The 14,795-nt window shown below is 40.2% G+C and overlaps 1 protein-coding gene across 9 annotated transcripts in view; it reads left to right on the top strand.

Annotated features, from left to right (window-relative positions):
• Positions 1 to 8,823, top strand: part of ZNF385B (zinc finger protein 385B) — a 150,225-nt gene extending 141,402 nt beyond the window's left edge. For all 9 annotated transcript variants that reach the window (XM_058840362.1, XM_058840363.1, XM_058840367.1 and 6 more), the window contains 4 exons: positions 3,070 to 3,306; positions 4,351 to 4,529; positions 5,622 to 5,723; positions 7,364 to 8,823. In XM_058840362.1, the coding sequence (XP_058696345.1) occupies positions 3,070 to 3,306; positions 4,351 to 4,529; positions 5,622 to 5,723; positions 7,364 to 7,582 (737 nt within the window). In that variant the 3' untranslated portion in view covers positions 7,583 to 8,823. The remainder of the gene's footprint in view (positions 1 to 3,069; positions 3,307 to 4,350; positions 4,530 to 5,621; positions 5,724 to 7,363) is intronic.
• The last annotated feature ends 5,972 nt before the right edge of the window (positions 8,824 to 14,795 follow it).

Here is a 14,795-nt window from a genome sequence, read left to right as displayed (position 1 = left end):
CATCTCACAATTCACATGTATTTCATGAGGTGATGACAGTTTTGAAGTATGGGTATGCATACAGCCATTAACAGTTACATTTTTTATTTCTGTGTGCAGATATCGTTAGCTCTGTGCTATAAGTGCAAATAAAAGAGTAATCGTCTTTGTCCTTTGTATATACATGCAATTTGCATTTCCTGTGCTTTGCACTGTTGAATAGTTGGCATTTCTTCTCAAACATAAAACTGTAAGTAATGGTGTTTTGAATTCTGTGGATTGAAACAATAAGCTGTTATCAAAAGCCCATTTGGAGAAGTACAATTTTCTGATTTTAGAAGCCAGGAAAATGCAGTTCTGGCCCCACTGCAGTGACAAATACACACTTAGCTCCATGTACTTTCTGTGGGAGTCAAACTGTATAATAACCTTACAATTATGATCTTTGAAGATCTTCTGCATTAAACATTTAGAATGGTGGAAGGAAACATTAATTCATGGAGGGGCGTATGTCTCTCCTTATACATCCGCATCGATGAAGAGCTTATTTGTGTCAGGAAGCTTTCCAAATGATGGAATTATTATGTGAACTGAGGTTCTTTCCAAAAGCTGCGATACTGGCAGAATTGAGCCCAGCTGCATGCTGGTAACTTCTCTCTAGTTTCGTAGAAGTTTTCTTGTTGTGTTACATGTTGTATGCTCTAGAATTGTTGGAATATGAATAGTCAAAACACCATAAATCTGGGGAATATTATAAAAATCAACATACTACATCAGCTGTTGGCCAGCTAAGTGAGGAGAAGTGGGAAATGAAATCTAATTTTTTCAATCATCTGTTAAATTCAGTGTTGGAAAACCATCGTACTGTGATGGTAATTGGTGGCCCAATTGTAAATGTTAATGTAAAATGGATCTTCTTCCATATCTTGGGATCTTACTCTGCAGACACTTGATGACAAAACAAATAAAGTCTGATCCCTCTTGTGATCAGTGAGATCAATGCAGGCAGGGGCTGTGGGCAGGAGGGTAAGCACTGTGCTTGTGGCACAGGGGTGATAATTTCTCTCTCGAGGAGGTGTTTCAAAAGCACCAAATTTTTATGCTTACATTAAAAATAATACATGGGGGACAACTTAAAAACACCCCAGAGCCAAACTAGAAGTATAGTTGATATTTGTTAACATACAGCTTGCAGTTCTATAGGTGTATTTTTCCTTTAAGGCCTGAAATGCAAAATACTGTGGAACCTTCCTTTATTCCACTCTGGCTGACATATATCCTGGTGTTACACCTTTTGCAGTTTGGCATAATATTGCATAGAACAAAAAAAACAACAACAATTTAATTTTTCATGATGTAAATTTGCAAATGACATCTGTTCAGTGTGTTTCATTTGTAGATGTTAGCACCTCTGAGAATTTTCAGTATTGAAAACTCTTTAATTTAGAATGTTAGGAAATGCTATTTATTGAGACTGTATTTTATGAAGACTCATAAGTTATATAAAGTATTCTAGATTTTTACAGATGTGACTTATTACTATGGAGACTTTAAAATTGAATAGCCTATGAAGTACAATTTAACGTTAGTTTCTTTTGTCATACTTTATCAAAATACCTTCAGAATCTGGTTTTAACAATAATTTGGCCATAATAATAGTCTTTGTACTTGACTATTTTCAATGTTTAATACAGTTCATGCTGTATAGTTTCAAAGTATTTTTATTGTTATTTTAAAAAATAATAGTTCTTTTATTAGAATTTTCTTTCTCCTGTTTTATAACAATCTAAAATTGATGTACTGCAGTGCACTTCTGGGAAATACGCCAGCAACTGTGGGGTTTGGTTTCAGGATGGCTATTCATTGCTCATGCACACTTTCAAGTGTTTTGTTTGAGTGGGTACGATCCTGTTTTCAGAGTTCTCGGTAGCACACTCTTGGCCTGATACACAAAGGCATGTTAAGACAGTCTGGCAGCGGTAAACATGAAGTTCAAGGGTCCATATTAAAAAATAAGTGCTCAAAATAGAGCCTAGTATTTCAAGTCAGTTCAACTCCATTTCAAATTTAGCCATGGGTTTCAAATGGGGAGGTTGCTCTTATGTAGATGTTGTACTGTTTAGATGACGAAATTTGATTCCAGTTGTTCAGAGTGACAGTTACTTAGTCATTTCTTGTGTCTGTTTTGTCAGGGTTGCTCATACCAGCACCACTACACTGTTCTCCTCCCATCCTGTGTTTGTTTTGAGCAGTTTGTTTTCCTGCTGGCAGCTAATATGGCTTGTGGTCACGAGGCCTGCAGCTGAACAGCTTCAAATGCAATGAGCCCTTGAGGGGCAGCATGTAAGCAGGGAGCATTTGAATCCTGGCTCTAGCATAAAGTCCCTTTGTAGGCACAGATGGGACATTTTATCTCTTGCTTTGTGATCACCACCTGCAAAATGAAGTAATACCTGCCTACCTGTCTCGTAGGAGCACAGATGATTGACTCATGCTTGTGAAGTGATAAAGGAATGCACTGAATGCACACAGAAGCCATCTGATCCACAAATACATGGGGAATCATTCAGGGAAAAACCTAAAAATATTAGCAACTGTGTTCATGTGTAGTGCCATAACTTCTGGAACTGTAATGAGGGATGTCAAGATGGTGCTGGAGCCTTTCAGTGTTCTCCCAGTGACTGAGAAACCTGAGCCCTTCCAAAGGCAAATGTATTGCTTTTGAGGAATATTATTTAATTCCCAGTGCAAAACCTTGCTTGTGTTGAGTGCTGTTCAATCCTTAACCCTGGCGTCCTTTGGGATTGCTTGGTCTCCTTTCAGCTGGCCATGCCTGCAGCACAGCAGCAACAACAGCTGGCGTGAATTTGGTGAACTCTTTGGTAGTCACTGGTAACTTTAAAAACAGGAAAATCCCCCTTTTTGTCAAATTACACACATTTCATGGCAGGACTTCTAGCAAGATTTCAAGTATGCTGCTCTTTTATAAAATGAGATAAATTAGCCCCCTGTTGTGTTATGTTTACTAAACCCACAGGACTATTATTGTGTGTGTGGCATAAAAAAAAATATGTATTTTGTTTCTTTTAGAAGATAAAGGGAAAGAAAAACCCAACAGCGCAGGTCAGCAGTCCAATACAGAAGTGGATCCTTTTCTTCCCAAACCTGGAGTGACACCTGAAGCACCTGCCTCATCCTCCAAGAGCACAAACGGAGCTGCTAACACAGTTACTGAGTCAGAAGAGGAAAAAGCCAAAAAACTACTTTACTGTTCATTATGCAAAGTGGCTGTGAATTCCCTTTCACAACTAGAAGCCCACAATACAGGTGAGTATCCATATGGTACAAGTCAGTTGTGTGTTAACATTTTTGTAACACAATGTAACTAGGTGGTACCACACGTCACTAAAGTATCTTTTAGTTAAAATTAAAAATAGCAAGTTACAAAAACAGTCCTGTTAATGGCAGTCTTCTGTGTGGATTTTGATACTCTATTGAAGCACTCTCTATTTTTTTTTACTGTCCTTCATGTGCTCTCTAAATTTTTAGTTGACAAAATTCCTACATTTCATGTTAACTAATCGGATCCCTTCATACCTTCACACTGAGGATCACAGTATGATAATAATGTTTCTATAACACTTAAGGTTTCTAAAATGTCAGTGTTCTCTCTCATATTTTGTCTCATTATCATTGCTATCTGCTATTTTGCTGATAAAACTTACAGTCATTTATTTGTTATTTGATATTTTTTATAATTTTGGGGTGGGCTCATTAGGTTTCCTAGATGTCCTAGAATCTTCTGATTATTGAAGATTAGATATCCTCTTTTTTTTGGGCCACAAGCAGCAATCCCTAGTGTGCTCTGTATATGGTTTGCTGGTGATGTAAAGCTTGTTAACAAGCCATTGAAGCTGGTTTTACAGCTGTAATCCATTCTTGAAATGGGCAAAGCAGCCATTTCTTCCAAATCAGAGGATATTTATTGAAGTATTACTGTTCCTAGGCAGGTTTTGAAGGATTGCTGTGGTTCCTGTCCCAGTCTTGGCTAATACCATTTTCTGCTATTCACTGGCTCTATGGAATCTGGCAAAAGAATAAGCAGCAAACACTTTGGCCATGCAGTCACACGCTGCTCCCAGATAGTGAGGTCCAGCATGCCTGCTGTTGCCTTTTTTTCACAAAGCCTTCTGGCTTGCCTTTAAACCAAGGACGCAGGAACAACACTGACCAAAACAAGAGTGATCATTAGTCCCAGTCTGTGGGGATTTCAACCATTCTGTCTTGAAGATAAATGTTACAAAGTCCCAAGGCTGAAGGAATGTTTTGTGCTGCTGATCATGAACTCACCTGCATCTTCTTGCCCATTAGGCTCCAAGCACAAGACCATGGTTGAAGCTCGGAATGGTGCTGGTCCCATCAAGTCTTACCCTAGGCCTGGATCCCGAGTGAAGGTGCAGAATGGCAGTAAAGGCTCAGGACTGCAGAACAAGACGTTCCATTGTGAAATCTGTGATGTCCATGTTAATTCAGAAATTCAGCTTAAACAGGTAACTTGCTCATATTTGGAGGAGTTGGTTGAAGTTGCATTGCAGTGTTGTAGGTGCAGTGTAGGGCTGTGTGGAGATGTGTTGCTGAATACTGAACGAACTTGGCATTTCTTTTCTGTCTTCCCACAACTATTTCTAAATATTTTGTCATAGGTCAAATTCACCTAATTATTTCAGTTGGGAAAAATAGGCTTGATTTGTAAAAGCAGAGGTGTCAGTTATCAATGAATGAAATAGCAGATTTCATTTAAAAGTTTTCTGTGGTTCAAGATAGAGATTTGAACCTTGTTCCTCTAACGCTAAGAAATTCTGGGTCCTGAATTCATCTTTTGGTGCTGTTTTCAGTCTGCTGGAATAATGCTTAATGCTCTGTAAGAAGGAAAACACGACTCAAATCTATTGGTTTGGGACAATCACCAGTAGGGTAATACCGTAGATATGTCTGAATTATGTCGGACAACATTATCATTAGCAGTGTAGCTGTTGTGTGCCTGTGGAGCTGTTCTCTGTCTGAGCCAATTAGCCCTTGGTTCAGAGCTGTGCCCATACAGATGCAGTGATTCTGATACCCAAATGGGAATCTCTGACTGGATGGTGCTGTGCTGTGTGAATGTGTCCTCTTATTCCCTGTTTTTTCAGTTAGCTCTAAGATAATATTAAATTGCATGTATAGACATATCCCTGGGTACTGGTTCTTCCTTCAGCTAATATTGAATTATTTATACAACTGAGCAGTATCAGCAAGATGGAAATTTACCTCTTACTTCTGAATATCCTTATGACCTAGTGATTACAGCTCTGTCTGGTTTAAAGCTTCTTAAGTGAAAAAAGGAAATACTAACCAAAATATCAATGACTTTCAGAGCCGGTCTTGAATTACAAAATATGCTGTATTTGATCAGTTTCTGATTCTCTATTTGATATGCTCCAAATTGTTATGTTTAATTTAGAAAAGCTCATCTTTGCTCTCTCTAAAGAACCTACTTTATCTTACAAACAGGGGCTTAGGCATACCCTGCTGATAAATCAATTTCAAACACAAAACTGAGAAATGTTTAAAGAGCTAATTAAATGTGAGGATATTTATTTCAGCACATTTCCAGCCGAAGGCATAAGGACAGAGTTGCAGGAAAGCCTATGAAACCTAAATATAGTCCTTACAACAAACTGCAGCGCAACCCAAGTATTTTAGCAGTAAGTATTTTTATTTCTCTTCACTGTCTGTGTGAATTTGTGACCCTGGGGACTCCCACTGCACAGAGACAGGAACATGACAGACCTGACGCTTCTCCAGCCTCTCTTCCCCTGCAGGCTGAGTCTGCACAGGAATCAGATTTGAAGACAGTTATGTATTCTGTCTGCCCAGTCCAAAGCATGCAGACAGCACTGCAAGTATTATTTACTGCTAGAAAGAAGGGAATAATCAGTGAAATGGGGAATGAACCATGTGCCCCATGGAAAGGTATCAGCTCTGTTGAGCGAGGGCTCTTCCCCTTGAAGGCAGCAATGGCTATACTCTGTCTTTTTGCACACCTGACATAACTCTTAAGTCATGATGGATGCAGTCAGGGAAAAGAACATAGGACGTTAAGATATAAAAATACCAATGCTCATTCTCTGCATACCAGAATACTGTGTGGATCTATTAGTTGATGCAGAAGAGCCATCAGGTGTTTAAGAGAATTGATGACCTGTATGTTCAGACCGTGTCTGTCACTGACTATCAAACACCTCTCCTGTCTCTGTGCCACTTGCCAATCCCTGTCACACCCACCTGCATTTCCAGGAATCCCCCAACTGGTCCTGCTGATCATCTGCAGCCGGAGTTCAGGCTGGCTTTAGCACAGCACAGTTTGTATGTTTATTTGCTCATGACACAGCCAGTATTTTATTCATTAGAGAAAATGCCACCTATGGCACAAAAACATTTTACAGGTTGCAAAGAGACAGATGCAAATGTCTGTGAGCAAGAGAAACAATGTGAAAAGCCTGTAAATGCTAAAATATTGATATGTCTTTGTAATTGTATAGAGGCAAATGGAAAGGCTGCAGGCTTTCTCTGTCTCCCCACTCAATAGCTTCTGCCCATGCTAATCTTCTTCACTTACATAATACATCATTTTATCATCTATTGCATAAGGAGAGACCAGCAATTATAAAGGAAGAACATGAGTATTTTTGCTTCCACAATTGAATGATTGTAGTGCAAACCATTTTCAGTGAGAGATACCGATACAAGTGTATATATTTCTGATTAGCTGTTTCACCACGAGCACCAGCAACACTTGTCGATCATAAACTGAATCATATATATCTCTCAGAAAAAATTCTTTCTGCTATCAGTCTTAAATAATATTTCTACTTTGGAAAGAGCAGGTCTTCATTGGAAGGTGCAAAGCTGGCTGGACTAATACCATCTTCCCATCTTGTCCACTCTATTTCTCTACAATTCATTTTTGCAAGTGGAAAATTTGACTTTTGATGCTGAATAATTTTCAGTATGAAATCATCTTAATCATGGGGGTATTTTTAATATTTCATGCACAGTTATAATTTATATAAAGTTACTCACTTGCAAACTATGCTTCCTTCTAAACATTAGTGGGATGGTCTCTAGACTCAAGAGATGTATTTATCTTTAAATGTAGCATTTGGTTGCTTTAATTGCCCTGGCAGTAAAAGGACAGTGCAGGTAACATTTCTAAGCAACTGGTAGGAGGCTTCTGTGAGAAGCTAAATTGTTCCCTGTGCCAGCGTTCACTTTTTCCCTCAGGTAAAAGTGGGTGTTGAGAGAATTGTATTTACATTGTTTTTGTGTGTGTGTTTTATTCCAGGCAAAACTTGCATTCCAGAAGGACATGATTAAGCCGCTGGCACCTGCTTTCCTCTCATCTCCTCTTGCTGCAGCTGCAGCTGTATCATCAGCTCTGTCCCTCCCTCCCCGGCCCTCAGCATCCCTGTTCCAGGCACCAGCAATTCCTCCAGCTCTCCTCAGGCCAGCCCATGGGCCCATCCGGGCAACGCCTGCCTCCATACTCTTTGCACCATACTAATTTATTGATGTGAAAAAGAGATAAATATGGCCAGTACAAAGGGTAAAGGAAAGCAGGAAAGGGGTTGAAATTTAAAAACGTTTCTCTTTTGTGATGCCATCCAGCGTGACACATCATCCAACCGCATCATAAAATCCGTCACTGGCAGCACTGCGTTTTGGAGTCTAGACAACTCTGTCTTCACTCCATATCTATTTTTTAAATCAAAATAGTGTGATTTGCTTAAAAATTAAATTGATCATAAAATTTATACCATTAAAGATTCATGCATCTATTCATTTTTTTCTTTTCTTTTTTTTTTTTTTTCTTTCCAATTTGTATGATGCACCTTGGAATCAAGGAACATAAACTATTTTCCTGGCAGACTTGAAAACTAGGGTCTTCCTCACTCACACCTATGTAAATACTCCTCTGAAAAGCAACGGGGTATAATCTAATGTGGAAAAAAGGAACAGGCAGATGAACTAAATGCTTGATTGCAGATAACATCTCAAAAAATAATTGCATCCATTCTTTTTGTGTGCTCTTGTTGACAGGGATTGTGTGCTGTCCTAGACCCCAGTACTGGTGTATCTTGTGTAGTACAACAGATGTACCATGTCTGATTTTAATATTTTAGTTTCTGTGAAAATGTTTGAAAGCAATGCAATGCTGAAGCTTTTAATTATTTCTTTTGTGTCATACTTTATTTAGAGAAATCAAAAATAGAAAGCCATATTAACATAGAGTTAAGATTACTGCTTGTTTGCTACTTTCATTTAACTTATTTTTGTTGTTTCTTCACTGGTGTTGTTAAGCAATGTTTAAAGAGAAAAAAAGCTTTTCAACTGCACATTGCCACAGCTCACATGCGTTGTTCAAGAAGACAATGGATCCATGTGTTTGTACGTAAATATCCTGTTTTCTTAATTTCTAACTAGTTTCCTTTGTAACAATGCTGCATAACATTGTGGCTCCCTAATGCAATAATGTACAGAACATAAAATATTTATAACTGACCATATTCTCTGTTTACTGAATATATTGCAGTAATGTCCCACCCATCTTCTTACCTCCCCAACCCTTTTATAAAGGTGAATCAATATGCAGTGCTCAGACTGGAGTCATTATGTGATAATGGGGACTACAGGTGGAAGAAAGGGAAAAAAAAAAGAGAGAATTAACTTTTAGAGCATCTTTATCAGCAATCCATAATAGTAAGATGTCTGTGTATTTTTTTAAATGTACCTTTTCAATAAAATAATAAGAAAATTATACATGCTTATTGTGTTTTAATTGATACAGGGGAAAAAAAGCCTGAAACAAATTTAGCTAAAGGAGTCTTCCAGGAATAGACAAAGCATCAGAGTTGCAGTAAAGTATAATTACAGAACCTGTGTTTGTTTCCCTCATGTTTTAATGTCTTTTCCTCACTGTAGCCTGTAACAGCGTTTACTGGGGCTTTTTTGCAGCAAGACTGTAAACATCCACTACATCAGAGTTTTGGATGAAGATGCAGCAGAGACAGGTGTGTGATTATGTGGGTGTTTTACTGTACCACCAAAATGCTACACCATGGTCATGCCATTGCTAATGGAGATTAAGGATTAACTTTAAAACCAGCCTGGGCAGACTTGAGACTGGAAGTAGGTAACTAGGGAGCCAGGACTTGCTCTGAAGTATGAGCAAAATATGCAGTTGCTTGACTCAGAAGCAAGCTTTTAAAGGGAGGTGTGTGGGGAAGCTTGAAATTATCTTTTTTTTACTTTCTTTAAAAGCTTGATCTTTGTTAATAAGAAGTGGAAAGTAAGGAGTACAAGAGTAAAGACTCAACTGTAAGGCTGTTAAGGTTAATACAAAGCCAGCAGGGCCATTACAAATCCACAAAGGCCAAGATAAAAAAACTTCAGAAATTTTATACCAGAGATTTTCCAGACCAAGATATACCTCCGAGTGGCAACATTATTAGAGACCATTTTCTGCAAGTGTAATTCTCCCCAGTTACCACTGTTCTGTAGAGCTGTTAGCTGTGTTGTGAGAGGATAATTCACTGGAGAATCACCTACCAAATGGGTAGGTAAGGGAATCCAGGCTTTTAGCATCCTCTGGGAGAGCAGTTACCCTTGTATTAATCTTGTGGACTCTGAGAATCACAGGGTTACAGGCAGACACCCTGCCATGTGCATCTGTCTGTGCCTGGCTTTGCAAGGAGTCAGATAAAACTGCTCAGCTCCCTTCAAAGGAGTTAATCCCATCAGGAGCCTGTTGCTGTCCAACATGAACTAGGTTTATAGAACTCTGTATTTTAACTGTTTCCTCAAGAAACAAGAGTTGTCTGTGTATTAAATCACTATTTTTTTCTTTTTATGATCTACTGTTGATGATTAGAAATTTAAAGTAATTACAGGTTTCTTTGACAATTGAAAATGTTCCTATATGAAATACAGAAAAGGAGGGGACTGGCTAAGCATTTGTAGATTTCTTGGACAACTGGTTATTTCAAAGAGCATCTTAAAATGGAGAAATATTTGGGTCACGAAGGGTGAAGCAATGTGTTATGTCATTCAACAATGAAAGGGGTTTATCTGTGAAATATAAAGAGCTAAAAATGATTGTTTACCAAGGAAGATTCTTATTCAAAACTTTATGTTAACTTACATTTTATATATTGAAGCTCTGCTTGCCACCAAAGTTTTGTCTATAACATTCAGGACCAAGCATTTGAGATGCTAATTACAGAATAAATGATAAATCTTCCCATTATGCCTGCTGAGATCTCTCCTTTTAAAAATTAGCTTTACAAGAGAAAGAAAACTTGTATCATACTCAAACAAATGCAATCAGCTGCTTTTTTGTAATGTTAGGATACCTTCTCCTGAGGTGTTACATCATTACATTCAGCTGGCTATGAAATTCATGCATTTGTTGTAACAGATAACAAATACTGAAATATAATATTGGCAGTGCAGTTAGCTTTTTGAGTAAGATATCAAATGTGGAAGCCAGTAAGGTAATGAGGTTACAGTAATGGGATCATATCCTCTAGTACATCTATTATTCTAGATCTGGTGACTGTAGTCTGAGCTGCAAGTTGTTCCTGTATGTAAAGTCAAAAGTTACAAGGGCACTCTGTTGGTTGGGCATTATCATCTGGTGCTGCCATCTTTCTGTAGCAGAAAAAGAAGGATCCAGACCAGATACAGACACATCAGCAGGAACTTTCTTCTGGTATGTGTGACTGGATCATGGTCCCCGTATCACAAAAGATTTTCACAAAGGGTTGTCAAATGGAGATGTGGTCCACTAGTCTGTACAGATTGAAAATTTCTGTAGACTGCTTTTTTAGAAAGAAAAACAATGGTGATAGGATCTTCTATAACCACTGCTGGCCACTAGTGTGTGTGTCTCTCGTGTCTGCAGGTTAAAATGTAATAAAATCTTTCCTTCCTGTTCTGGTCAGATAACAGGAGAAGACAGGAGCTGGCATGGACACTGCCCAGTCATTATCACCACTTGGACTCTGATGATAATGTTACATTGGGCCAATCTACTGATAAACTAAAAGACAGTTCCTTTACAAAAGAGACTTTTTCATTAAAAATAAGTTGCCTTGTTTTACTGCCTTACAATCTGATCTTGAGCTATGAATTTTATGGTGAGAAAGTTTTGAAAAAGATTTTGTCACATTTTTCTGGAGAGAAAAAAAGAGCATGGTGGTTTTAAACTCTGCAGGAAGTGTTCCACTATCTTTATGGATCTGGCAATAACCCAGTGAGCCTTACTGTATATCTTTTGAACATGTCACCTTGAATAAGTGAGGTACTGCACTACTTACTCATGCCTGGTTGGACATTAAATCTCCACAGCCATCATCTGGTCACAGTGGTCATAATAATTTTCTTACTGTGGCTTCTATATTTTTGAACTGTTTTTTGCTTAATGCTCTTGTTTCAAGTGACAGCTGAAACATCCTTAAGTATTTATTGGAATGACACCAGCATTTCAGGTAAAATTAATATTTTTTTGAGTGTCTAGGATTCTTCCATATTACAATGTTTTAAACTAACCCTGCTTTAGAAATGTTTGTATTTGGTTCCATGTCCTGTTCATATTTATTTGTATTGATAGAGTGCTGTGCTGGATGCCACAAGCCAGGTCCTGCTGAGTACCTGAAGCGGAGGAGGCCAGTCTGATACTGCTGCCTTTGAAAGGCTGCGGCTGAGGGAAGTCTCAGGGACTGGAAAAGGACAACTTTATGCCTGTCTTCAAAAATGTCAAGAGTGGGGATCTGGGCACATGAAAGCAAGTAGTTGGGATTGGCCAGTGTGGGTTTATAGAACACAAGACCACATCCAAAAGGCCCAGGTGCGGCCTGTCTGCTGTGAGGGGCCTGTCTGCACAGCCAAGGGGAGCCAGGTGCCCTGAGGCTGGCTCTGGTGAGGCTTCCAATGCCGGCTCTCCTGGAATCCCAGCAGGCACATGTGGGCACCAAAGGCAGGGGGAGCAGCTCAGCGAGCTGTAGGAGAGCCTGGGCCACCAAGCTGCAGGGCTGGCCAGCCGCTGGCAGCCCGTGAGAGCCATGCAGCTCTGTCCCCCAGGCCAGTAGCACCAAACACACTCAGCAGTGCCCCGTGTGGGACAGAGCCCCTTGGGAACCTCTGCAGTGGGGTGAGGAGTCCTTGGGAAGAGCAGGTCCAGTGCCAGACCAGGAGCCTGCTTTTCTGGTGGTGTGCTGGAGAGTAAGGCTGCCCTCTGGAAGGACCTTGGCAAGCTGGAGACTTGCTTTGATGGGAACTTGGGGGGACACAGAGAGATGCCAGGGGAAGGAGCCTGCTGTGAAGTATGGCTGACTGGCCAGCACCAGCAGGAGCCCTGCAGGAAAGGGCCTGGGCAGGCAGGGAACACTCAGATCTGTAGTGGACAAAGGGAGCTGGAGTCTGCAGTGTGCCCTGGGCTCAACCAGGCTGAGTACAGTGCTGCGATACCAGAGCCACAGGCAGCAGCTTAAGGGACGTGCAGAGCCCCTCTGCACAGCTGCACCCAGAGGAACGTGTCCAGCCTGGGGATTCTGGTGTGAGAGAGACTGACAAATGGGAACAAGTCTGGAAGAAGGTCAGAAGGTGGTCAAGAAATGAGCACATCGTGTTCAGGAAAGTGAGGTGGGTGTGTTGAGCCCAGAGAAGGCTGCAGCAATTCTGGCCACTGTTCTCAAGTGCCTAACCCAGGGTCACAGGGAAGAGAGATGGATGTTTCTCAGAGAAGCACCATGAGAGGATGAGAGAAGGCAGCCAGAAGCTGCAGGAAAGAATATTCTGACTGTACCTATGAAAAAAGGATTTGAAGTAATAGTGGGTAATGCCTGGAGCAGGTTGCACAGGAAGGTTATTGCAACATCCTCCCTTGAGTAGTAGGCTGGAGTAGGTGACCTCCAGAAGACCTTTCATCTTAAGTGAATCAATAATTCTAAAAGATAACAAGGTCTGCTGAAAAATCAAAAGTAATCATTGTATTACAGAGCAATTAACAGCTGATGGAAACTTTGCAGCAGTAAATACTGACTGATGATTCACCACACTGTGGGCACCTGCTATGCCTGAAAACATGAAGACAAACATCTTGCCTGCAACAGACTGAAGGAGGAGAGCTGGAAGGAGGATATACCTGGAAATGTGAGACAGTCAAGTGGCAGGGAAATCATTTGTACTGCACTATTGTTACTGGATTTTGGAAGAGCTGAGGCTGTATTTTTCAGACTAGAAAAAGGACGTTGTAGTAATTGTAATGTGATGTGTTTCAGGCCTTTGTGAGTTTTGCTAAAACAAATATATCTATCTTACATGAAAGTATTTGACTGTAGTAGTGCTGAAAAACACATTTGTTAGAAGATGTTAGCTACTGTGAGCTATTTTGCTAGGCTAGAAGCAGCCACAGCACAAAGCCTTCTTTTTCAAAAACTGCAGTTTGCACTTTAGATATACAATGTAATTTCAGCAGATTTAAATGCCAATATGCTCAGCAGCCAGTTGGTGCTGTCAGAGTACTAAATCTGAGCTTTCAGCTTTCAGGATACTTCAGGCACTGAGCACCCTCACTAGAGCTCCAGACTCAGACAGCTCTTGTCCGGCAAGGGACATTTCCATTTTGTTTTCCCAGGATGTTTTATTCTTTTTCAGGAGGCATCTTGCTCATAAAATATGTCATTTTTGGTTACGGTTTCTCCCAGAGCCACCCACCCAAGTTACTTCTCCATTTAGAAACTTTCCCTCCTCCAGCTGTGAGAGGGAGACCATATTCCCACTGTTCAAGGATCAATTTCTGCCAGCCAATCTCTTGCCATGACATGTCTGAACTGTATTGTCCTGTCTCACTCTCTATCATCTGACTCTCTCTAGCTCCTTCCTTGACCACATCAAACCATGCTCTTGTTTCTCCAGCCCTCTATCAGCCTCTTAGGTATGAGTTCTCATAGCTTGTCAAGATGTCAGCTCCCTTCTCCATCCCCTGAGTGAACTCTGTTTCCATTGTCCAGTAGGTGCTGGTGAGATTTTTCCATTCTGCCCTTGAACTTAAAGGTTCAACTCCCTAAGCTATGAAGTCCACTTTCAATATCTTTCTTAAAACTCACTTAAGGCAGCAAAAACCCAAACTCATCTCCTACCCCTCCCCTAAAATGAACCACCACCACTGCAGGGAGAGTAAAACTGCCATGAGATTTTGTGATGTCAGATTTTAGCAAATAAGAAAGCCTAAGAATAAGGGACAACATAACAGTGACTTTTCTTATTTTATGTGTCTAAACTCTGTCAGCCTTGACTATACTAAGCACTCTTCCTGGCAGATATGATGCTTGCCTTAGAGAGTCAGTGATGCCTGCAAACTCTTCCTTTTCAGGATATATTATCTGCTCAGGAAGGGAGGTGGTAGCTTGATTCAAAACTAATTTTCACGTTGAACTGTGCCAAATCAGGTTTTCGTATGCAATTTGAATTTTAAAAAGTTCTCTAACGTTTTCTGCAAATGCTGAATGAAAAATGGATCTTCACTGCTTGCTTCACCAGAGCTGCTCAGGGGCTCTCATGGTTGAATAGTGTGAGTCTACCCTGCGCCCAACAAGGCAAAGGAAATAGTGGGGGTTTGTTTTATGTAAGAACAAGTGCACTGGCTCCACCCCTGCTCTTTCTTGCTTGTGTAACTCCAATGGGAGTTATGTTCCTGTTTGGAACACAGTCCAGGC

This window comes from Poecile atricapillus, chromosome 5 (genome assembly GCF_030490865.1).
Source record: "Poecile atricapillus isolate bPoeAtr1 chromosome 5, bPoeAtr1.hap1, whole genome shotgun sequence".
NCBI classification, from domain to species: Eukaryota; Metazoa; Chordata; class Aves; order Passeriformes; family Paridae; genus Poecile; species Poecile atricapillus.
The sequence above is the reverse complement of the archived record's forward strand: the minus strand, read 5'-3'. Positions and strand labels throughout refer to the sequence as shown.